Genomic DNA, 27,054 nt, shown 5'->3' with positions numbered 1-27,054 from the left:
ACACACACACACACACACACACACACACACACACACACACACACACACACACACACACACACACAAACAAACACGAAGTAGGCTACACACACACAAACAAACACAAGGTAGGCTACACACACGCACAAACACACAAACACACACACACACAAACACGAGGTAGGCTACACACACAAACACACACACACAAACACACAAACACACACACACACACAAACATGAGGTAGGCTACACACACACAAACATGAGGTAAGCTACACACTCACACACACACAAACACGAGGTAGGCTACACACACACACACGCACAAACACACAACACACACACACACACACACACACAAACACGAGGTAGGCTACACACACACACACAAACACACAAACACACACACACACACACACAAACACGAGGTAGGCTACAGACACACAAACACATACACAAACATGAGGTAGGCTACATGCACACAAACATGAGGTAGGTTACACACACACACACACATGAGGTAGGCTACACACACACACACACACACACACACACACACACACAGACATGAGGTAGGCTACACACACACACACACACACACACACATACACACACACACACACACATAAATCAAATCAAATCAAATTTATTTATAGGGCCCGACAACACACGTTAATGTCCCCATGGGCCGTACAGATCTTCTTTAAACAAGTCAAGAAGAAAACATAACAATAAGTCAAGAACAGAACAAGAACACCATAAGGTGCAAACATTTTTAGATGGATGCAAATAAATGAAAGAATGCAAGCACTCTCACTGTTCCACATAAGAGTCCAAATCGATAAAAAGTAGTAATGTTACTCCATAGTGTATCATCGGGTCATCTGGCTGCCATAGACTGCTGATAATGTGCTGGAAGTTAGCTTTTTGACTCCCAGGCACCAAAACCAGTGCCGTTTTTGAACGACAACATTATCAGACGTTTTAGAAAGGCCACCAAAATATGTGTCCATTCATGAGGATGCCGGTTTTAAAAGTTGTATCGGCTCTCTCTAAATTACAGACCAAATCAAAACGCCTTATATTTCTATGTAAGATGGTTCCGGCATGCTGTTTTATAGAAATTACATACTGTACTAACTCCAATGTGGCTTTGCATGTAATGTAAGGCGTTTGCGATGTGGGAAATCTAACTATAATTGCATCTTTGAATGGGGGGGGGGGGGGGGGTTAATGTACAAAATGTCGTAAATTCCCTTATTGTTCAAACCTGGCCAGAATACTGAGAGAAACACAATAAAACAAATGTTAATTATTTCCTCCTTTTTTCTCTTTTATAAGAATAGTGCAATGTATCAAGCTTGGCCAGCAGGAAAATGGCTATGGAAAGAGGGCTACAGAACACAAATTGAAAAACTGCCCCCCCCCCCCCCCCCCCCACCCCCCCCCCCCCATGTAATAAAAAAGAAAAGACATCCCATAATATGCAACATTAAGAAGAGGTCCCCCCAGAACACAAGTTAGTTGCAGAAAGCAGCAGATGCATTAGTTGTTAGGAGGAGCTGGTTAGTACCGAGAGTAGTTTCAGTTGGCAGGTTATTGTAGCTGAGAATGTTCTCTTGGTCCGAAGGAGCAGCCAAGGTTGGCTTGTATTGTCTGTGTGTGTCTGTGTTTTGGAGGGGGGGGCGAGTGCATATTAATCCTTATGTGTAGGAATTGAGGCATTCCTTGGAGCGAGACGTGATGTCCTGCAGCTCTTGCTCCTCCTTCAGTTTGATGTCTTGGTAGGCATGCATGTGACTGGCATCCTTTAGGTAGGCCCAGTTTGCCGAGAGAATCATGAGGAAGTGGATCAGAGCAATGACTGTGGCTCCCGCCCCGGCACACGCTACAATGTACAGGTGGTACGACAGGTAGAACTCGCTGGTGTCGCAGATGTCACCTAGTGCGGCTCCACAGGCCTTTCCCGGTGTAGCATTCCAGGGGATGATTCCGTACTGACGGACGTCCACACAGATAGACTCTATGTTGGTGAGGTTGGCCATAGGGGACCTCATGGCGGCGCAGGTAGACCACATGTTGTAGAAGAGGAAGACGGGCACGGCGGAGAAGCCAAACACACCCAGCCAGGCCACGCCCAGGATGTAGGTCAAGAACACAAACATTCCGCTGATGCAGCGTCCACAGATAGTGGTCTTGAACTCGCTGTGCAGCTCCTTGACGGCACTGGTGGTGTAGAAGCCCTCAGCCAGCAGAATGATCCCGTACAGGAAGAAGAAGGAGGCGATGCCATAGATAACATACTGCATCAGCTGTATTACGTCAGTCAGCATGGCGTGGTCACTGGTGGTGGTGGAGAAGTGGCTCTCCAGGATGGTCACCGTGCCGGTGAGAGCCACGTGGCCGCAGCCGCAGAACAGGGCCACGCCCGAGAAGCACATGAGGTAGGCTACACACACACACACACACACACGCACACATACATACACACACAAACATGAGGTAGACTACACACACACACACACACACACAAACATGAGGTAGGCTACACACACACACACACACACGCACGCACGCACACACACACACACACACACACACACACACACACACACACACACACACACACACACACACACACACACACACACACACACACAAACAAACATGAGGTAGGGGAGGATAAGAGGGGATACAGGGGGATAAGGGGAGGATAAGGGGATGATAAGGAACGATAAGGGAGGATAAGGGGATGATAAGGGGATGATAAGGGGATGATAAGGAATGATAAGGGAGGATAAGGGGGGATACAGGGGGATAAGGGGAGGATAAGGGGAGATAAGGGGAGATAAGGGGAGATAAGGGGTGGATAAGGGGATGATAAGGGGGGATAAGGGGAGGATAAGGGGCGGTAAAGGGAGGATAAGGGAGGATAAGGGGAAGATAAGGGAGGATAAAGGGAGGATAAGGGGAGATAAGGGGGGATAAGGGGAGGATAAGGGGCGGTAAAGGGAGGATAAGGGAGGATAAGGGGGGATAAGGGGAGATAAGGGGAGATAAGGGCAGGATAAGGGGGGATAAGGGGAGGATAAGGGGCGGTAAAGGGAGGATAAGGGAGGATAAGGGGAGGATAAGGGAGGATAAAGGGAGGATAAGGGGGGATAAGGGGAGGATAAGGGGGGATAAGGGGGGGATAAGGGGAGGATAAGGGGAGATAAGGGGAGGATAAGGGGATGATAAGGAAGGATATGTCTTGTGCTGCTGGTAGGGTTAGCTCGCCTAGTGCAGCTTTCAATACACAGTAGCAGGAGTTGGTTGGGCTTGACGTGCCGAGACAGCTTGTACACAACCCTCAGCCTGTCTGGCCTCACGTGGTATGAGGCTGCAATCCATCACCTGGAAGACAATAGGCGTGGGAAGAGGACTAAAAAGCCAACTCCAAAAGCCCTCCAGGGGGTTGGGCGAGGGACTAACATCCCCATCCCGTAAAACGCTAAATTTATGCAGAACCGCCAACAAGAGATAAACAAGACATCAACACCTTGGCCCAGGGAAGAGAAGGGTCTTCGATAAGAAGGTCTATGACACCATGTGGTGAAATCCAGAAGTCTCTGGAAGCCACACGGCCGATCACCCTTTTTTCGTCCAGGGCTGCCCATATTGGTACGTGGAACGTGAGAACCATGTATGAGACGGGTAAGACATTTCAAGTAGCAGCAGCGATGAGGAACTATAATCTCACGCTGCTCGGAATACATACAATTGTTAAGGGGATGCAGACCAGAGAAAGACTTTCGTCTTGTTTACATCAGGGTCCCCCATTTTCAATTCATCATAACATATATGACACACACGGCATACAGATAGACAGTACATACACACACACACACACACACACACACACACACACACACACACACACACACACACACACACACACACACACACACACACACACACACAAACAAACATGAGGTAGGGGAGGATAAGGGGGGATACAGGGGGATAAGGGGAGGATAAGGGGATGATAAGGAACGATAAGGGAGGATAAGAGGATGATAAGGGGATGATAAGGAACGATAAGGGAGGATACGGGGGGATACAGGGGGATAAGGGGAGGATAAGGGGGGATAAGGGGAGATAAGGGGAGGATAAGGGGAGATAAGGGGAGAATAAGGGGATGATAAGGGGGGATAAGGGGAGGATAAGGGGCGGTAAAGGGAGGATAAGGGAGGATAAAGGGAGGATAAGGGGGGATAAGGGGAGGATAAGGGGGGATAAGGGGGGGATACAAGACATACAACACGACACAGGTACAACACAGGTTCCTTGAGAGACGCCAGTAAGCTGGAAGAGTTCAGAGTAATACTCAGCAACAAGTTCCAAGTTTTACAGGAGCTGTTGGAAGAGGACGAGTGCACCCTGGAGAACAGTTGGAAGGAGATAAAAGAGGCAGTAACGTCTACCTGCCAGGAAGTTCTTGGCCCCAAGAAGCACCAGCACAAGGAGTGGATCTCAGGGGACAGTCTGCGAAAGATCCAAGAGAGGAGGGAGAAGAAGGCGGCAGTGAACAACAGCCGGACAAGAGCAGAGAAGGCCAAGGCACAAGAAAGGTATGCAGAAGGAAACAAGCTAGTAAAGAAGAGCATCAGAGCAGATAAGCGAAGGTATATGGATGACCTGGCAACAGAGGCAGAGCAAGCAGCAAGAGAGGGGAATATGAGAGAACTGTACAACATCACCAAGAAGCTGGCAGGAAAGTACAGCAAACCAGAACCTTACAACAAAGAGGGAAAACCGATAACAACGGGAGAGGAGCAACAGAAGAACAGATGGATGGAGTATTTTGAAGAACTTCTAAACCGGCCAGCACCACAGAACCCACCAGACATCGCACAGGCTGACACAGACCTACCCATAGCCTGCAACGCACCAACCAGGGAAGAAATTAGGAAGTCTATCAAGCAGCTGAGGAACGGAAAGGCTGCAGGACCAGACAACATCCCTGCGGAGGCACTGAAGTCAGATATACAAACCACGGTGAAGATGCTCCACCCACTCTTCATGAAGATATGGGAGGAAGAAGACGTGCCAGGAGATTGGAAAGAGGGCTATCTCATCAAGATCCCAAAGAAAGGCGACCTTAGCAATTGCGCAAATTACAGAGGGATCACACTGCTATCAGTGCCAGGGAAAGTTTTTAACAGAGTCATCTTGAACAGGATGAAGGACCTCATCGATGCACAACTCCGCGATGAGCAAGCTGGTTTCCGCAAAGACCGATCCTGCACAGACCAAATTGCAGTGCTGCGCATCATCGTGGAGCAGTCGATAGAGTGGAACTCACCCCTGTACATAAACTTTGTGGACTATGAGAAAGCCTTTGACAGCCTAGACAGAGAGACCCTCTGGAAGCTTCTCCGACATTACGGAGTGCCGACCAAGATTGTTTCCATCATCAGGAACTCCTATGAGGGACTGACATGCAAGGTGGTCCACGGAGGGCAGCTCACAGAGGCATTCCAAATGAGGACCGGGGTCAGACAAGGTTGTCTGCTCTCGCCCTTCCTCTTCCTGCTGGCCATTGACTGGATAATGAAGACCTCCACAGCACAGAGAAGGTACGGGATTCAGTGGACACCTTGGACGCAACTGGACGACTTGGACTATGCTGACGATTTGGCACTACTGTCGCACACCCAACAACAGATGCAGGAGAAAACCAACAACGTGGCATCCACTTCCGCTCAAGTGGGACTCAACATCCACAAAGGCAAGACTAAGATCCTCAAGACCAATGCAGCAAACAACACCAATGCAATCATGCTGGATGGATAATATATTTGGAAGAAGTTGAAGCCTTTACCTACCTTGGCAGTGTTATTGACAAGCAGGGCGGCACAGATGCTGACATTAGAGCACGAATAAGGAAAGCACGTACAGCATTCGTGCAATTACGGAACATCTGGAGCTCAAAAGAACTGACTTCCAACACAGATTCTTTAACACCAACGTCAAGGCAGAGAACTACAGCTGCAACCATCAGGAAAGTGCAGGTCTTCATTAACAGCTGCCTGCGGAAGATCATCCACATCCGATGGCCAGACACCATCAGCAACTGCGAACTCTGGCAGAGAACAAACCAGCTGCCCGCAGAAGAAGAAATTAAGAAACGCAGATGGCGCTGGATAGGCCACACCCTGCGAAAGCCCGCAAGTACTATCACCAGACAAGCCCTAACATGGAACCCGCAGGGCAAGCGGAAAAGGGGCTGCCCGAGAAATACCTGGCGCAAAGACCTGGAGGCAGACACCAAGACCATGAAGATGACCTGGAACCAACTGGAGAGAATAGCTCAAGACAGAGATGCTTGGAGATCACTTGTTGAAGGCCTATGCCCCAGAAGGGGTAGCAGGCGTAAGTAAGGAGGGATAAGGGGCGATAAAGGGGGGATAAGGAGGGATAAGGGGAGGATAAGGGGCGATAAAGGGAGGATAAGGGAGGATAAGGGGAGGATAAGGGGGGGATAAGGGGAGGATAAGGGGATGATAAGGAATGATAAGGGGGGATAAGGGGAGGATAAGGGGAGATAAGGAACGATAAGGGGGGATAAGGGAGGATAAGGGGAGGATAAAGGGGTATAAGGGGAGGATAAAGGGAGATAAGGGAGGATAAGAGGAGGATAAAGGGGGGATAATGGGGGATAAGGGGAGGATAAGGGGAGGATAAGGGGGCATAAGGGGAGATAGGGGGAGATAAGGGGATGATAAGGGGAGGATAAGGGGGGATAAGGGGAGATAAGGGGAGATAAGGGGAGGATAAGGGGAGGATAAGGGGAGGATAAGGGAGGATAAGGGAGGATAAGGGGAGGATAAGGGGAGGATAAGGGGGGGATAAAGTGATCTCCAACCTGCCTGACTCATCTCAGTCAGTCATAGTAGTCTCCCTCCTACAATCATTTGACCTGACTCCCACTGCCATGCCTCCCACCCACAAAGCAGGCAACTCCTTGGATCTCATATTTTCCCGTAACTCCAGCATCATTAACACCACGGTAACTCCCCTACATGTATCTGACCATTCCTTCATATCTGTTACATCCCAATGTATATATTCCCCAGTGTGTGTCTCCATGTGTGTGTGTTCTCCATTTTGTTTCCTCCCTCCAGCCATTGTTCCCTTCACCATTGGTCAATTCTTCCATTATTGCAATACAGCACCGATTGGTGGATGGCTTTCCAGACTCCAACACTCAATCCACACCACCCAATCATGGATCACCCCACACCTGTTAAAACATGGCTTCTCACTTCAGTCTCTCTCTCTCTCTGGCATGAGGCTAGGCATGTTGTGTTTTTGGTAAACCTGTAACTTTGACAGTATTGCATTTCGTTTATTGGCCTTTGGTGCTTAGTAGTAATTTCCTTGTGTGTGTATGGCCACAGAGAGAGCATTATTAGTTATAGTTTGTTTTTGTATATATTCTGCTTTTGTTTCTGTATAATTAATGTGTTTTTCTCTCTTTCTCAGGAAGCACAGATGGGGTGAGCTGCCATTTCCTTTGGACATTGTTTTCTCCTGTTTTGGTTAGGTAAGAGTAGTTTAGGTAATGTAATCTCTTTTACCATAGATTAGATTGTGTTTATTTGGGAGTATAGTGGTGTTTGTTTGTTGTTTTGGCCTGGGCTCACCCCTGAGCTACATGTGCTTCCTTTGCATCTACCAATAAATATCATTGTTGTTTACAAACGTGGTCCATCTTTTCTGTCAACCAACTGTTATGTTACAGCCCTTTACCCTTAGACTCACAGGGGTCGTAACATAAATGGGGGCTCTGCCTGGATTTTGTAACCTGTGTTCAATTGTTGGTTGATGGATTTGGTGAACTGTGTTTGTTTACACTTGTATAGTTATTAATTAATTTGTGTAAAAATGGCATTTGTGTAAAAAAAATTATGGCAGTTAGTACTTTTGATCTGGGGAAATTCTTGAGCAATCCTACTTGGGAAGCGCTAGATAGCTGCCGCAAGGCAGACTTAGTGGAGATTGCCACACATTTTAAACTCTCGGTTCAACAGAAGCATCTTAAGCAGGATATCAGGTGTCTTGTGGTAGATAAGCTGTTGGAGCAGGGGACGCTTGTTTTACCTGCGGTCTCTGATGAACATGCAAGTCCTCCTGGTGAACCTACGGAAGCACCGCCTTCTGAGGAGCAAGCCCATGGTGCTGAAAAGGCAGGTGTGAACGTCACATTGCCACATTTTCACTTGACCTCTCCTGTGTCAACTGGGTCTCGAGAAGGGGCCCAGGTCAAGGTTAGAATAGCACGTCTCCAGATGGAGGCTCAGGAGAAGGCACAAGCACGTGAGGCGGAGTATCGGCTTCGTAGAATGGAGCTTGAGGCAGAAAATGAAAGGGCTGTTAACATTCGTAGGTTGGAGCTTGAACATGAAGTGGAAAAAGAGCTCAGACTGCGGAGGTTGGAGCTGGAAGTCCTAAGGAGTGAATCCAACTCTGCTACACCGACTCCTCCACAAGGCCCGGGTATGTCCTCCTCCACAGCTTATTCATCACACACTTTTGATATAAGTAAACACATTGCTTTGGTGCCTCCGTTCCGAGAGACAGAAGTTGATACTTATTTTAATGTGTTTGAGCGTATTGCTGCTTCATTGCGCTGGCCAAGAGAGGTCTGGCCTTTGTTGCTTCAATGCAAATTGACTGGTAAAGCCCAAGAGGTTTGTTCAACACTTTCCCTAGAAGATAGTTTACTGTATGATACTGTGAAGGCTGCCATCCTTCGAGCATATGAGCTTGTGCCCGAAGCTTATAGGCAGAGGTTTCGCAGTCACAAGAGAGCTGTCAACCAGACCTTTGTAGAGTTTGCTAGAGAGAAGGGAACTCTCTTTGATAAATGGTGTGCAGCAAGCAAGGCCTCAGATCTTAACTCTCTCAGAGAACTCATTCTATTAGAAGAGTTTAAGAATCGTTTGCCAGAGCGTATTGTAATTTACCTGAGTGAGCAGAAAGTGTCCACTCTGCAGCAAGCTGCTGTATTAGCTGATGAGTTTGCGCTTAAGCATTACATCACACGCAGGAGTGGTTTGTGACCAATAAACCATGCCTAGGGGTGGTTGTTAGGCCCGAGGCGCAGCCGAGGGTCGTTAGACCCCCCTAGGCATGGTTTATTGGTCACAAATCACGACTGCACGTGGTGTAAAGCTTTTATACAACTGCCAGATTCATCCAACCTTATTTCTATACAATAAACACACATTAATCGAAGATTTATTGAAAAAACCATCCGCCAGAAAAAGTAGTTCCCACAACTCCATGTGGAAGCAGCTTGAAGTGCATCCAACCAAACTAACACATCCAACTGTGTATTATTGGAATGATTGAGAGAAGTTGCCTCATGTGGAAGCAGCTTGAAGTGCATCCAACCAACTAACACATCCAACTGTGTATTATTGGAATGATTGATTGAAAATTTATTAAAACGTTTTCTTTGCCCTATAGGAAAAAAACGTTTTCTTCGCCCTATTTTTTTATTTATTTCTTTTAGCCTAAACTTAACCAGTTGGAAACCAGGGGTACAGTAATAAAATTAGCAATCAACCAATCAATCAATTCAATAGACCATGCTCACTTAAAACAGCGCTGCTTCTCTCTCAGTCTGACTCCCCCGCTGTTGCAGACAGGAGTGTGTGTGTGTGTGTGTGCGTGTGTGTGTGTGTGTGTGTCACAGTGTGTGTGTGCGTGTGTGTGTGTGTGTGTGTATGTGTGTGTGTGTGTGTGTGTGTGTGTGTGTGTGTGTGTATGTGTGTGTTTGTGGGTACGCCAGCGTCGGACAGTGTGAGAGAGAACGCTGCAGTCGGAAAGTAGGAAGGAAGAAATTTAAATCAATCAATTAATCTATCAATCAATCCGCGATTTTTCTTTTGTTCTAGATTGAGTCAAGACCCATCAATTACATCATCCAACATTGTTTAAAATACTAACACATTCCCCTTGACAGAATCGCTTCATATTTAGTCGTTATGGTGCTTTCAACATAACCATTTGTTCTCCGCGATCCTGTTTTCTCCCGGAGTGAGCCGGGGAGGGTTATGTGATTTGGTTGTGGGCGGGTCCTGAGCCCAGGACCGTGGATTGTTACCAATAAAGACGTGTGAATGGCCAATCAGAATCGAGAAATTTGCATGCCGTTGTATAATAACCCATAAAACTGTGTTTGTAGATAGGCGTGACTCGTTTCTCCCCCATGATTTCTCTCAGAGACCTTCTGTCCCCAACCATTCAGAATTCACACACCCCCGACCAAGAATGTCACCTCCACGCTCAAAAGAGGAGCGGACATGTTACTACTGTCATAAATCTGGTCATGTTATTTCTGACTGTTTAACATTGAAACGTAAGCAGCAACCGTCCTCTCAGAACTTTAGGCAACCCAAAGGGGTTGGTCTGATTAAAATGGCACCTGATTCCGATCAACAGATGCACAATGATCAGGATGTTCTCGATCCTTTTTTCAGGCCATTTACTTCCAAGGGTTTAGTTTCCTTGACAGGGGATCCAAAAGATCAGTGTACAGTTCAGATCTTACGAGATACTGGAGCCTCACAATCCTTTATCCTCTCTGATGTACTACCTCTGTCTGAGAAATCTTCCTGTGGTTCTAGTGTCCTAGTTCAAGGTATTGAGATGGGTTTCGTGCCAGCCCCGTTACACTGTATTCATGTACAATCTGATTTGGTCACTGGTTTCTTTAAAATAGGGGTGAGACCTTCCTTGCCAGTTAAAGGCATTTCCTTTATCATGGGAAATTATTTAGCTGGAGGACAGGTGAACGCTGTGCTGGAAGTGTTGGATCACCCAGACACAGATTCTCTGCCTGATGACTTGTCACAGAACTTCCCTGAAGTTTTTTCTGCAAGTGTTGTCACTCGGGCTCAATTGAAAAAGAGAGGTGATGAAATTAATTTGTCTGACTCTGTTTTTGCTTCAGCCTTTGTCAGGGAGGAGTTGCTGGCTCCAACTTCTGATACCGCTGACAAACCACCGACTCATAGTAAGGTACCCCCACAGACAACTGTAACTAGTTCCGACGCATTGAAGTTACCCGTTACTCGTGAAATGCTAATTACTGCCCAGAAGGCTGACCCTTCTCTTGCAAAATGTTTCTCTTCTCTTGAAACAGAACAGAGGAGAGAGTTGCATTCTTATTTTGTGGATGAAGGAGTTTTGATGCGTACATGGAGGTCCCATGGTACTAGACTGGCAGAGCATGCACAATCGGAGATAGGGCTACCAGATCAGGTACCAGACTGGAGCACTGTTTATCAGATTGTTGTCCCTGCAGTTTATCGTCAGCATGTACTGTTCTTGGCCCATGACCACCCTTGGTCTGGACACTTGGGAGTCACTAAAACATACAACAGAATACTTCAACATTTCTTTTGGCCCGGTTTGAAGTCCGATGTAGCACAATACTGTCGTACCTGTAGTACTTGTCAGATCACCGGAAAGCCAAACCAGGTAATTCCACCTGCTCCCCTCTGTCCTATACCAGCGGTCGGTGAACCATTTGAACATGTCATAGTTGACTGTGTTGGTCCGTTGCCAAGGACCAAAGCTGGCAATCAGTTTTTGTTGACAATAATGTGTACCGCCACCCGTTTCCCTGAGGCTATCCCTCTTCGCAGAATTACAGCGCCTGTAATAATTAAGGCTTTGACGAAGTTCTTCTCCACGTTTGGACTGCCTAAGGTAGTACAAACGGACCAAGGCACCAACTTCCTGTCTAGGTTATTTGAGCAAGTGTTACAGTCCCTGGGTATCCGACATATAGTGTCCAGTGCCTACCACCCTGAAACTCAGGGGGCTCTAGAACGTTGGCATCAGACCTTAAAGTCCATGCTGCGTAAATATTGCTTAGACACAGAGAAAGATTGGGATGAGGGTGTCCCCCTTGTTCTATTTGCTGCGCGAGAGACCATACAGGAGTCTCTTGGTTTCAGTCCTGCTGAGCTCGTTTTTGGGCACACTGTTAGAGGGCCTCTGAAAGTTCTTAAAGAGCGGTTCATGTCAAAGGGTGCCAGCACACCCACTAATGTTCTAGATTTTGTTAGCCAGTTTCGAGAGCGACTGCATCAGGCGTGCTCTCTCGCAAAAGAAGCGCTCTCTTCTTCCCAGAGAACTATGAAACGGCACTATGACGAGAAAGCTGTTTCTCGATCTTTCCAGCCAGGTGATAAGGTTCTAGTCCTGTTACCTATCCTTGGTTCTGCTCTTTCCGCTCGTTTTTCCGGACCGTATGCAATAGACAAGAAGATAAGTGATACAGACTATGTGGTTCGCACCCCTGATCGTAAACGTCACTCTCGTGTTTGCCACATCAATATGCTTAAACCATATTTTTCCAGAGATAGTGTGCAGGTGAAGACCTCAGACCAGACAGCCGGACTGGCCGTCTCTGCTGTTGCCTCAACTCCAATAGTTCCGGACTCTCCTGACGTTAGTGGTGAGGATGTAGATGGCTTGGAGTTGCGCAATGCAGCCCATCAGGGTGCTAGATTGTCCAACACTGAGATGTTATTGAACCTGCCCACTCACTTAGCACACTTACCTGAGGAGCAGCGAGAGGACATCACAGATTTGATTCAGGCCTACATGGCTCTGTTTGGTGATGTTCCCTCCTGTACTTCTGTATTGGCCCATGATATTAAAGTTAACAATGCTGTGCCTATCAAGCAACATGCATACCGTGTTAACATCACCAAGAGGGCCATGATGCAACAGGAGGTTGACTATTTGTTAAAACATGGTTTAGCCAAGCCAAGTTGCAGTCCCTGGAGTTCACCTTGCTTGTTAGCTCCCAAATCGGATGGAACTCCTAGATTTTGTACTGATTTCCGAAAGGTAAATGCTGTCACCGTGCCTGATTCCTTCCCACTGCCCCGCATGGAAGATTGTATTGACAACCTTGGATCTGCCACCTATGTTAGCAAACTAGATTTGTTAAAGGGTTACTGGCAGGTCCCTTTGACCCCTCGTGCCTCGGAAATCTCGGCGTTTGTTACTCCTGACAATTTTTTGCAATATACGGTAATGCCTTTTGGAATGCGTAATGCCCCGGCCACTTTCCAGCGACTGGTGACCCTAGTCCTGGCTGGTGTTCCAAATTGTAATGCCTATCTCGATGACCTGGTTGTCTATTCGACCAACTGGCGTGACCACATGACAACCTTGCAAACTGTCTTTGACCGCTTAGCTGGAGCCTCCCTGACCCTTAACCTTGCCAAGTGTGAGTTCGGCAAGGCTACGGTTACCTATCTTGGTAAGCAGGTAGGACAAGGCCAAGTGCGTCCGGTGGATGCAAAAATATCTGCAATCACAACTTTTCCAGTGCCTACTACTAGGCGGGAATTGCGTAGATTCCTTGGGATGGCTGGGTATTACCGTGGTTTTTGCCGGAACTTTTCTTCTGTCGTCACTTCTCTCACTAGCCTGTGTAGCCCGTCCAAACCATTCATTTGGACAGCTGATTGTCAAAATGCATTTGATAGTGTTAAAGCTCTCTTATGCAGTTCCCCTGTTCTCTCTGCTCCAGATTTCTCCCTGCCGTTCCAGCTGGAGGTGGATGCCAGCGGGGTGGGAGCTGGAGGGGTGTTATTACAGGAAGATCACGATGGTGTCAGTCACCCGGTTTGTTATTTCTCCCGGAAATTTAACAAACATCAACTAAACTATTCCACTATTGAAAAGGAGACTTTGGCTATGTTGTATGCGTTGCAACATTTTGAGGTGTATGTCGGTTCGAGCGTATTACCAGTGGTAGTATACACCGACCACAACCCATTGGTTTTTCTGTCGCGGATGTGCAACCACAATCAGCGCCTCTTGCGTTGGGCGCTCATAGTGCAAAATTATAACCTCAGCATAAAGCATAAGAAGGGGTCTGAGAATGTGTTGGCGGATGCTCTATCTCGGAGTTAAATCTCTGTTGCTGTCGACTCGTTCTACTGTATATTGCTGTCGACTTGTTCTATTTTGCTGTCTACTCGGTCTATGTTGCTGTGGACTCGTTTTATGTTGCTGTCGACTCAGTCTCTCTTGCCGTCAACTCGTTCTGTCATTGTTGACCCGAGTGGTTGTTGTACCAACTGCTAGTTTTTTTTTATAGCTCTTTGTTTTGAAGTACATGTTATCTCAGAGATGTTATCTCGTTGTTAAAAAAAAAACATGTTTAGTTGGTGTTAAGTGTCAAACATGTTTTTGTCTTATGTATGGGGGTGTTACATCCCAATGTATATATTCCCCAGTGTGTGTCTCCATGTGTGTGTGTTCTCCATTTTGTTTCCTCCCTCCAGCCATTGTTCCCTTCACCATTGGTCAATTCTTCCATTATTGCAATACAGCACCGATTGGTGGATGGCTTTCCAGACTCCAACACTCAATCCACACCACCCAATCATGGATCACCCCACACCTGTTAAAACATGGCTTCTCACTTCAGTCTCTCTCTCTCTCTGGCATGAGGCTAGGCATGTTGTGTTTTTGGTAAACCTGTAACTTTGACAGTATTGCATTTCGTTTATTGGCCTTTGGTGCTTAGTAGTAATTTCCTTGTGTGTGTATGGCCACAGAGAGAGCATTATTAGTTATAGTTTGTTTTTGTATATATTCTGCTTTTGTTTCTGTATAATTAATGTGTTTTTCTCTCTTTCTCAGGAAGCACAGATGGGGTGAGCTGCCATTTCCTTTGGACATTGTTTTCTCCTGTTTTGGTTAGGTAAGAGTAGTTTAGGTAATGTAATCTCTTTTACCATAGATTAGATTGTGTTTATTTGGGAGTATAGTGGTGTTTGTTTGTTGTTTTGGCCTGGGCTCACCCCTGAGCTACATGTGCTTCCTTTGCATCTACCAATAAATATCATTGTTGTTTACAAACGTGGTCCATCTTTTCTGTCAACCAACTGTTATGTTACAGCCCTTTACCCTTAGACTCACAGGGGTCGTAACAATATCCTTCTCACTAACTCTCATGCTTAACCGAAAGGTCTTCACCCCAACTCAAACCGTCTCACTCAGACGCAACCTGCCCTCCCTATCCCCCTCCACCCTCTCCTCTGACATACTGTCCGCTCTACCTTTGAGTGACACCTTCTCTGCTCTCTCCACCCTCCACCTCCACCCTCCTCTCAGCCCTTGCAACCTCCTTCGACAAGCTCTGTCCCCTCGTTGAGAAACCTGCCCGCCGTTCCCCACCCAGTCCATGGCTGACAGATCCAGTGTGAGAACAAAGACAGGTCCTGAGAGCAGCTGAAAGGAAGTATAGAAAGTCACGCCTCACTGCTGACATCGACACATATCACAACCTCTTGTTAACATTCTCCAAAACCATTACTAATGCCAAAGCTTCTTTCTTTCACCATAGGATCGAGGCCTCTGCCAAGAATCTTCGCAAACTGCATGCTACCATGTCCTCCCTCCTCACTCCCCCCCCACCCCCCCCTCCCTCATCTTTCTCTGCCGAAGACTTTGCGATCTTCTTTGAGGAAAAAGTGGAGAACATCCGCAGCTCCTTCTCCCAACCCCCACCCATTCCAAATGCTGAATCGAGAACCTCATCCTTCACTCTGTCATCTTTCTCTCCCATTACAGAAGCCGAGACCCTGACACTGGTAACGTCGAACCGTCCGACTACATGCCAGCTGGACCGGCTACCTTCCCCACTCCTCCAGACCATAGCACCAGACATCCTCCCATTCCTAACTGCAACCATCAACTCCTCACTCAACTCGGGGGTGGTCCCCACCTCCATAAAACAAGCCAGAGTCACGCCCCTCATAAAAAAAACATCCCTGAACCCTACCGTCATAGGCAACTACCGTCCTGTCTCTCTTCTCTCCTTCCTTTCTAAAACACTTGAACGTGCTGTATCCAACCAACTTACTGCTTATCTCTTACAGAATGACCTCCTAGACCCTAATCAGTCAGGCTTCAGGACTGGTCACTCCACAGAGACAGCCCTCATTGCGGTCACAGAGGCACTTCACTTAGCAAAAGCGAAAGGCCTCTCCTCTGTCCTGATTCTCCTAGATCTATCTGCAGCCTTCGACACAGTCAACCACCAGATCCTCCTCGCGGCCCTCGCAGGAATGGGAGTGGCTGGCTCTGCGCTGACATGGTTGTCATCATACCTCAATGACCGCTCCTACCAAGTGTCATGGAGAGGGACCCTGTCGGCCACCCGCCCCCTGCGGACGGGTGTCCCCCAGGGCTCGGTTTTAGGACCCCTTCTCTTCTCCCTCTACACTAAATCACTGGGTAACATTATCACGTCTCATGGCTTCTCCTACCACTGTTATGTTGACGATACTCAACTCTTCCTCTCCTTCCCTCCCTCAGATATCCACGTCTCTGAGCGGATCTCGGCCTGTCTGTCCGACATCTCTGCCTGGATGACGACCAACCACCTCAAACTGAACCTAAGCAAAACAGAATTGCTCCACCTGCCGGCCAAATCCTCCCCCCTGACCGACCTTTCCATCACAGTCGAGAATGCAGCTGTGACCGCGTCCCCGACCGCCAAGAACCTTGGTGTTGTCCTCGACGACCAGTTGAACTTCTCTGCTCACATCGCAGCGACAACCAGAACCTGCCGATTCCTCCTGAGCAATGTCAGAAGGATCCGCCCCTTCCTGACAAAAGAAGCCACCCAACTCCTCGTCCAATCAACAGTCATCTCCCGCCTCGACTACTGCAACGCACTGCTCGCTGGCCTCCCGGCCACTGCCACTAAGCCTCTTCAACTCATTCAGAACGCAGCGGCCCGCCTGACCTCAAACCTACCGAAGTCGGCCCATGTCACCCCACTTCTTAGGGACCTGCACTGGCTCCCCATTGCTGCACGAATCCGCTTCAAGGCCCTCGACCTAGCATACCGTGCAGCAAAGGGAACTGCTCCCGCCTACCTCCGGTCAATGGTCTCTAACTACACACCCTCAAGACCCCTACGCTCTGCATCTTCTGGCCGCCTCAGACCTACTCCTATCCAAGCTCCGGGAGGGTCATCAAAGAGAAGTCGCCTATTCTCAGTCCTTGCCCCACAATGGTGGAATGAACTACCCACCCCAGTTAGGACAGCCGAAACACGTCCAATCTTTCGCCGTCGACTAAAGACGCACTTCTTCAACCATTATCTGTATTAAAAAAAGAAAGAAAAAAAATTATCTAACCCTAACTAACCATACTGTCATGCACTTGTCCTAATAAACTAACCTACACTGTAGCACTCAACACTTTGATGAACATTGTTACTCAGCTGATAGAGTTGTGCCCTTCCTGATGGCTTGTCGTACAGAACTTGTAAGTCGCTTTGGATAAAAGCGTCAGCTAAATGACTAAATGTAAATGTAAATGTAATGGGAGGACAAGGGGGGATAAGGGGAGGATAAGGGGATGATAAGGGGGGATAAGGGGGGATAAGGGAGGATAAGGGGAGGATAAGGGGAGGATAAGGGGGGATAAGGGAGGATAAGGGGATGATAAGGGGAGGATAAGGGGAGGATAAGGGGAGGATAAGGGGCGAAAAGGGGAGGATAAGGGGAGGTTAAGGGGCGAAAAGGGGAGGATAAGGGGAGGATAAGGGGGGGATAAGGGGGAGATAAGGGGACAGCGCTGTGGTTTCTCTGCTCCTGTGAGTTCAGCCAGTGATGCTACTCCAACGTCTCCTGGATGTGCAAATTAATATTCACAGGTTTCATAGTGTGATGTTCTGTGGCTCCCTATATATATATATATATATATATATATATATATATATATATATATATATATATATATATATATATATATATATATATATATACACACACCCTTATATATATATATATACACGCACACCCTTATATATATATATATATATACACACACCCTTATATATATATATATATATATATATATATATATATATATATATATATATATATATACACACACCCTTATATATATATATATATATATATATATATATATATATATATATATATACACACCCTTATATATATATATATATATATATATAATATACACACACCCTTATATATATATATATATATATATATATATATATATATATACACACATCCTTATATATATACACACACACCCTTATATATATATACACACACACACCCTTATATATATACACACCCCCTTATATATATACACACACACCCTTATATATATATACACACCCTTATATATATATATACACACACCCTTATATATATATATATACACACACCCTTATATACACACACCCTTATATATATACACACACACACCCTTATATATATACACACACCCTTATATATATACACACACACACACCCTTATATATATACACACACCCTTATATATATATACACACACACCCTTATATATATACACACACACCCTTATATATATACACACACCCTTATATATATACACACACACACCCTTATATATATACACACACACACACCCTTATATATATACTAGAGGTGGGCATAGATCATTTCTTTTAATCTAGATGAATCTATCTGCAATCCTGGATTTAATCTAGATTAATCTAGATTAAAATGGCTCAAAAAAAATAAAAATAAAATCTGCCGAAGGCATTCAAAATATGTGTGTTCTACCCAAATAATGACCAGAAATAAGTCCTTACTTTTTCTTTCCTCCTTATGTTTCTCAGGCCAGGTGGCCCATTACACCATGAGCCCATCTCCCGTTTCCAAAATGCATTACAGACTGTTTGAAAAAGCTGTTTTGCTATGATAATTGGTAATGAAATATCAAAATAATGTTCAATAAGATGTACTTGTGTTTAATAAGTTGTTTTATTCAGAAGTTAACACAAATAAATAATATTACCCGTACAGTACAGTATCTAGCACACTCTCAGGAGCAAAACAGAAAGAAGCATTTCAAACTTGAACTATTGTGAGGTTTCTGTCCTTGCCTTCTCACTCGTTCTGTTCCTTTAACCACCCTCGCTTTGTTTTCATTCATTTTTTCTGTCAAGTATTTCAATTCCCTCGTTCACACGTTTCTCCCCGCTGACGTCATCTGAGACGTCGCTGATTGGTTCCCTCACTTCCCCACGCTTTTCAATCACATTCCCCAGCTGTCACTGCCTTTCAATCAATCGATCCCTCATTATTTATACCCCGTTTTCCCCACCCTAAGTTGTTGGTTCGTCTTGATTTGTCGCTGGATGTTTTTCCCCGTTGCTTCTGTTTCACTGTGCTATTCTCCAGGAATTCCTAGAAGCCTTCGCTTGGATACCTGCTCCGTGGCGCGCGCTCGCCTCCACTGTTTGTTCCTGTTCCTTTACGCAGCTCGTCTGGGTGAGTTTTTCTAGATTGACTGTCTTGACCTATTTCCTATTTTCGTGTGTAACCTTTACACTGAAGTCTACCACCTTTTTGTCAGACAGTCACTCACCCAGCCATTATCGTTTTTGCCCTTTCCTTTATGGAATAATATTTCGGGATCTTCCACCTCCCACTGTGTATTTACACGAAGATATTATTTCACATTTGGACTGTGTTGGATTTTTGCTCACTGTGTATTTACACGAAGATATTGTTTCACATTTGGACTGTGTTTGGATTTTTGCTCACTGTGTGTTTACACGAAGATAGTATTTCACATTTGGACGGTGTTTGGATTTTTGCTCACTGTGTGTTTACATGAAGATATTTCACTTGGGCTGTTTTTGGAAGATTGCACATCACTGTGTTGTTTAACACGAAGAATATAACACCCTGTCCTCCAGCTCGTTTTCAAGTCTGCTCTGTCACTGACCCGTTCCCTCTCTCCCTCTCTCGGTCTTGCACAACATCTGAGAGGTCCGCCGTGAGAGTCTGCAGAGCGGTACAGAGGTCTGCTCCTGCTTCCCAAGACTACCCTTCCGGGAGAAGCTGCAGAGCAGCAGAACTTTGCCCCTTGTTCATTGTACCTGTTCTTGTTGACCTGCTTTCTCTGTTTCACTTATTCTAGTCACCAAATAAACAAGCCCTTGTATTTGGCAACTCTGAATCCAACTCTCTTGTGTCGTTGCGTTTGGGGTCGGTGTCAAACCATAACATTACGAACCAACCATGACGACCCCAGCCGACACAGAGGGGGTCAGAACCGCACTTGCATATCAAGTCGAGTTGACCAGGGATCACGGTCTCCAACTCGAGCGGGCTGCGGCTGCGGTGCAGACCCTCAGGGACCAGGTCCTGCCTATGCAGGGTTCAATGGCCGCTATGGCGGGACAACAGTCCGAGATTCTCGCCCAGCTTAACTCGCTGGGCGACGCCGTTAATACTTTTCATCTCTCACACCCTTCAGGAACATTCCCCGCAGCCCCAGCAGATCTCGCACCTCGGGAACCCCTTCTCTCCGTCCCACGGCTGTTCGACGGTAATCCCGAGCAATGTGCCACATTCATCATGCAATGTGAGTTGGTTTTCCGTCATCAGCCAAGCCGTTTTTCTGCTCAGGGGTCCCGAGTGGCTTATATAACCAACCTACTTTCAGGCCATGCTGCCCAGTGGGTCACTTCCTCCTGGGCAATGGAAGCAGATTTTTTGTTCTCCTACCCAGACTTCGTGGCGGAGCTCCGCAGAGTGTTCCACCATCCAGCCCGAGGTCTGGACCCTGGAGCCCGGTTGGGGACCTTCCGACAAGGGAGCAGCAGGGTGACGGACTATGTCATGGAGTTTCGACTGGCGGCGGTGGAGAGTGGATGGAACGAACCTGCTCTTCGCCTAACCTTCATAAGGGGGCTCAGTGACGCAGTCCGGGACCAGCTCGCTACCAGGGAGGTGCCCGACTCCCTCGAGGAGCTTTTTAGCCTTGTCATCCGTATTGACGGACGCCTCCTGGAGAGAAGGCGCGAGAGGACCCGACTGTCACCTCCTGAAACACCCCGGACTCCTGGACGCCCCGTCCCCAACACTACTGATGGTAACAGGCTTCCCCGTCCGGTGCGCGAGGAGGAACCCATGCAGCTGGGACGCTCTCATCTGAGCCAGGCGGAGCGTCAGGCAAGGCTCAGGTCCGGTCTCTGCCTCTACTGCGGAGGTGCGGGACACCGTATCGCCGACTGCCCTATCCGGCCAAAAGATCGGGCTCACCAAGACCCCGGGAGATCCTGGTGAGCCGTTTTTCCCATTCCCAGCGCCGCGCACCACCTGACCATCTGTTGAGCGTCACCCTGGCCTGGGGGGACCAACGTGCCACGGTGGAGGCCCTCATCGACTCTGGAGCAGACGAGAACTTCCTCGACTTCGAGTTTGCCACCCAAGCCAACATACCTCTTGAGGCCCTTGTGAGGCCCTTGGAGATCTTTTCGTTGGACCAACACCGCCTGGCCGACATCTCTCAACGGACCGGCCCAGTCTTGCTGACCATTGCTGGGAACCACGTAGAGAGGATCCAGTTCCTCATTACCCAATCCCCCCTTGTCCCGGTGGTCCTGGGTAGGCCCTGGCTCGCGCTGCACGAGCCCCACATCGCCTGGGCCTCCGGTACCATCAGGGGCTGGAGCTCCTCCTGTCACGCCCGCTGTCTACAGGCGGCGTCTTGTCCCCCGCCCCGGAGACCGGCTGGTGAGTTGCCCCCGGATCCCTCGTCCGTTCCTCCCGAGTACCACGACCTCATGGAGGTATTCAGTAAGACCAGGGCTCAGTCCCTTCCACCTCACCGCCCCTATGACTGCGCCATCAACCTCCGCCAAGGGGCTCCCCTTCCCGGCAGCCGCCTCTACAGTCTGACTGCCCCGGAGAAGAAGGCGATGGATCTCTACATCTCTGAGTCATTGGAAGCAGGACTCATTCGGCCTTCCTCCTCCCCGGTGGCGGCCGGGTTCTTCTTTGTTGGAAAGAAGGATGGGGACCTGCGACCCTGCATCGACTATCGTCAGCTCAACGAGATCACCATCAAGAACAAATACCCCCTACCTCTCATGAGCTCCACCTTCGAGCCACTGACCCAGGCCTCGTTCTTCACCAAGCTGGATCTCCGAAGTGCCTATCATCTTGTCCGTATCCGTGAGGGCGATGAATGGAAGACCGCCTTCAAGACCCCCAGGGGCCACTATGAGTACCTTGTGATGCCGTTCGGTCTCACCAACGCCCCGGCGGTATTCCAGGCACTCATGAACGATGTCCTCCGTGACATGCTGGAGGTGTTCGTGGTGGTGTACCTGGACGACATTCTTATCTTTTCCAGGACCCTCGAGGAACACATCCTGCATGTCCGCCGGGTGCTGGAGCGCCTCCTCCACAATCGGCTCTTCGTCAAGGCGGAGAAGTGCCGTTTCCACTCCAACTCCGTCGACTACCTGGGCTTCATCGTGGAGAAGGGCTTGACCCGAGCGGATCCTCGCAAGATCCAGGCTGTGGAGGATTGGCCGGAACCCACCACTCGGAAGGAGCTACAGAGTTTCCTCGGGTTCGCAAACTTCTACCGAAGGTTCATCCGGAACTACAGCCAAGTGGCGGAGCCTCTTACCAAGCTGACCTCCCCCGCTCTGCCGTTCGACTGGTCCCCAGCGGCATGCGCTGCGTTCCGCTCCCTCAAGAGAAGGTTCACTTCCGCTCCTATCCTGCTCCACCCTGACCCCAAGAGACAGTTCATCGTGGAGGTGGACGCCTCGGATTCTGGCCTGGGCGCTGTCCTATCCCAGCGTTCTCCTTCCGACCAGAAGGTACATCCTTGCGCCTTCTACTCGCGTCGCTTCCTCCCCGCCGAGAGGAACTACGACACCGGCAATCGGGAGCTACTGGCGGTCGTGGCGGCTCTGGAGGAGTGGCGTCATTGGCTAGAGGGTGCCGAGGAGCCTTTTACCATCTGGACGGACCACAAGAACCTAACGTTCATCCGCGCTTCCAGGCGCCTCAACGGTCGGCAGGCGAGATGGGCCAGTTTCCTCAGTCGGTTCGACTTCTCGCTGACCTTCCGCCCCGGTTCCCGCAACACGAAGGCCGACTCCCTGTCCCGGATGCACTCCAAGGGGGCTCCACCCTCTGAGGACCCATCTCCCATCATCCCGGAGGCCCGAGTGGTTGGAGCCATCACCTTGGGCATCGAGGGTGTGGTGAGGCGTGCCCTACGCTTCCAACGTGCTCCAAGCAACGTCCCTAGGAGCCGTCTCTTCGTCCCTGACTCTGTCCGGTCCCAGGTACTGCTGTGGGGCCATACCAGCCGGTTCGCCTGCCACCCAGGCGTCCATCGCACGTTCTCCTTCCTGGCTCGTCGTTTCTGGTGGCCCACCATGCGAAACGACGTCAAGGAGTTCGTATTGGCCTGCGCGGTCTGTGCCCGCAGCAAGGCCTCTCACCAGGCACCCTCCGGGCTCTTGCAGCCACTTCCCGTTCCAAGCCGTCCGTGGTCACATGTGGCGCTCGACTTCGTCACTGGACTACCCTCCTCCCAGGGGAACACCTGCCTTCTGACCGTGGTGGATCGATTCAGCAAGGGGGTCCACCTCGTGGCCCTCTCCAAGCTTCCCTCAGCAGCCGAGACGGCGGATCTCCTGACGCACCACGTGTTCCGCCTTCACGGTTTCCCCCAGGACATCGTCTCTGACCGGGGGCCCCAGTTCACCTCCCAGGTTTGGCGGGCTTTCTGCAAGGGATTGGGGGCAACGGTCAGTCTCTCCTCCGGCTACCATCCCCAGACAAACGGGCAGACGGAGAGGATGAACCAGAGCGTGGAGTCTGCTCTTCGGTGTGTGGCAGCCGAGAGGCCGGCATCCTGGAGTCGTTTCCTTCCCTGGGTTGAATACTCGATCAACTCAATGGTCAGTTCCGCCACCGGCCTCTCCCCCTTTGAGGCCTCCCTAGGCTACCAGCCCCCTCTTTTTCCCGCACTGGAGACGGAAGTGGCAGTTCCCTCCGTGCAGGTCCACCTCGACCGCTGCCGTCGCGTTTGGGAGATCACCAGGACCGCGCTGCTCCGGACATCTGAGCGCGCCTGTCGTGGTGCCGACCGGCGCCGGGTTCCCGCGCCGACTTACCGCCCTGGGCAGAGGGTGTGGCTCTCCGCGAAGGACCTCCCGCTACGGTCCTCGGCCAAGAAGCTCAACCCTCGCTTCGTCGGTCCTTTCGAGGTCCTGAAGGTACTCAGTCCGGCGGCCCTGCGCCTGAAGCTTCCTGCATCCATGCACATCCACCCCGTGTTCCATGTCTCCCGGGTTAAGCCCGTCTCCCTCAGTCCCCTTATGCCTCCGGCTCCTGATCCACCGCCTCCTGTGCTAGTGGATGGTCACCCCCAGTGGCAGGTCCGCCGGTTGATGGGCGTTCGTCGGCGGGGCCGGGGATTCCAATACCTGGTGGACTGGGAGGGTTACGGCCCTGAGGAGCGTAGCTGGGTCTCCCGGCAGCTCATCGTGGATCCCGGCTTGATCACCGACTTCCATCGGGCCCATCCTGACGAGCCGGGTCGGCCTGGTCGCCGGGCGGCTCCCGTTGAGGGGGGGGTACTGTGAGGTTTCTGTCCTTGCCTTCTCACTCGTTCTGTTCCTTTAACCACCCTCGCTTTGTTTTCATTCATTTTTTCTGTCAAGTATTTCAATTCCCTCGTTCACACGTTTCTCCCCGCTGACGTCATCTGAGACGTCGCTGATTGGTTCCCTCACTTCCCCACGCTTTTCAATCACATTCCCCAGCTGTCACTGCCTTTCAATCAATCGATCCCTCATTATTTATACCCCGTTTTCCCCACCCTAAGTTGTTGGTTCGTCTTGATTTGTCGCTGGATGTTTTTCCCCGTTGCTTCTGTTTCACTGTGCTATTCTCCAGGAATTCCTAGAAGCCTTCGCTTGGATACCTGCTCCGTGGCGCGCGCTCGCCTCCACTGTTTGTTCCTGTTCCTTTACGCAGCTCGTCTGGGTGAGTTTTTCTAGATTGACTGTCTTGACCTATTTCCTATTTTCGTGTGTAACCTTTACACTGAAGTCTACCACCTTTTTGTCAGACAGTCACTCACCCAGCCATTATCGTTTTTGCCCTTTCCTTTATGGAATAATATTTCGGGATCTTCCACCTCCCACTGTGTATTTACACAAAGATATTATTTCACATTTGGACTGTGTTGGATTTTTGCTCACTGTGTATTTACACGAAGATATTGTTTCACATTTGGACTGTGTTTGGATTTTTGCTCACTGTGTGTTTACACGAAGATAGTATTTCACATTTGGACGGTGTTTGGATTTTTGCTCACTGTGTGTTTACATGAAGATATTTCACTTGGGCTGTTTTTGGAAGATTGCACATCACTGTGTTGTTTAACACGAAGAATATAACACCCTGTCCTCCAGCTCGTTTTCAAGTCTGCTCTGTCACTGACCCGTTCCCTCTCTCCCTCTCTCGGTCTTGCACAACATCTGAGAGGTCCGCCGTGAGAGTCTGCAGAGCGGTACAGAGGTCTGCTCCTGCTTCCCAAGACTACCCTTCCGGGAGAAGCTGCAGAGCAGCAGAACTTTGCCCCTTGTTCATTGTACCTGTTCTTGTTGACCTGCTTTCTCTGTTTCACTTATTCTAGTCACCAAATAAACAAGCCCTTGTATTTGGCAACTCTGAATCCAACTCTCTTGTGTCGTTGCGTTTGGGGTCGGTGTCAAACCATAACAACTATGTGACATGGCTTGACTCAATCAGTCCAATCTCTGTTTCTCCTTCTTCCACCAGTCACTCAGGCAGACCAGCTTGTTTTATGTAGCGGTGTCTACTTATAGTACCTATAATATTTTTCCCGTTGGTTGCCAGACAGGGCCAAACCCTGCCAATGCAAATCAACTGCTCCAGTGGAGTTGCTCAGTGGCCAATGGTGTCAACTGTGGTTGTACTGGGCAGCTCCCAGGTGTGAATGGAACTGTGTGAATGTGAAGCAGGGCGTTCCTGAAAAAGAGCATCTGTGCTCAGCGAACCTACCCTGGGTAAATAAAGGTAAACAAAAAAAAAAAAAATTAGATTAACTACGTCAATTATATTATCGCGCGATACTAGTATTGCGTTAACGCAGCACGTTAACGCCGTTAACGGCCCAGCTCTAATATATACACACACCCTTATATATATATATATATATATATATATATATATATATATATATATATATATATATATATATATACACACACCCTTATATATATACACACACACCCTTATATATATACACACACCCATATATACACACACACACACCTATATATATATATACACACACACCCTTATATATACACACCCTTATATATATACACACACCCTTATATATATACACACACACCCTTATATATATACACACACCCATATATACACACACACACACACACCTATATATATATATACACACACACCCTTATATATACACACCCTTATATATATACACACACCCTTATATATATACACACACCCTTATATATATATATATATATATATATATATATATATATACACACCCTTATATATATATACACACACCCTTATATATATATATATATATATATATATATATATATATATATATATATATATATATATATATATATATATATATACACACCCTTATATATATATATATATATACACACACACCCTTATATATATACACACACCCTTATATATATACACACCCTTATATATATACAGTATATACACACACCCTTATATATATATATAGGAGGGGGAAAATATCAATACAATTTTTTTTTTAAATAAAGGTCTGTATCTTCTGCAATGTTCTTTTTGTCATTCTCCAAGTCTCTGAACCGTAGAGAAGGACGGATCTTACATTTGAATTGAAGAGCCGCACTTTGGTTGTCATGGCGATGTCCTTGGAGGACCAGATGTTCTTCAGAATGATGAAGGCTGCTCTGGCTTTGCCTACTCTGGCTGTGACGTCGTCATCTGTGCCGCCCTTCTTATCCAAGATGCTGCCTAGGTAAGTGAAGGAGTTGACTTCCTGTATGGATTCATCACCTACTGTGACTGTGTTGTTGGTAGAGGTGTTGATCAT

At 48.2% G+C, this 27,054-nt stretch overlaps 1 protein-coding gene across 1 annotated transcript; it reads right to left on the bottom strand.

The window, feature by feature from the left end:
• Positions 1-1,555: 1,555 nt before the first annotated feature.
• LOC311235034 (neuronal membrane glycoprotein M6-b-like) lies at positions 1,556-27,054 on the bottom strand (the record flags this gene model as incomplete). Its single annotated transcript, XM_084322346.1, has 3 exons — positions 1,556-2,431; positions 6,269-6,281; positions 26,830-27,054. The coding sequence occupies 3 exons, from the start codon at positions 27,052-27,054 to the stop codon at positions 1,686-1,688; spliced, it is 984 nt and encodes a 327-aa protein (XP_084178472.1). The 3' UTR covers positions 1,556-1,685.

Source organism: Notolepis coatsorum (genome assembly GCF_963971535.1).
Source record: "Notolepis coatsorum genome assembly, chromosome: 10".
NCBI classification, from domain to species: domain Eukaryota; kingdom Metazoa; phylum Chordata; class Actinopteri; order Aulopiformes; family Paralepididae; genus Notolepis; species Notolepis coatsorum.
The sequence above is the reverse complement of the archived record's forward strand: the minus strand, read 5'-3'. Positions and strand labels throughout refer to the sequence as shown.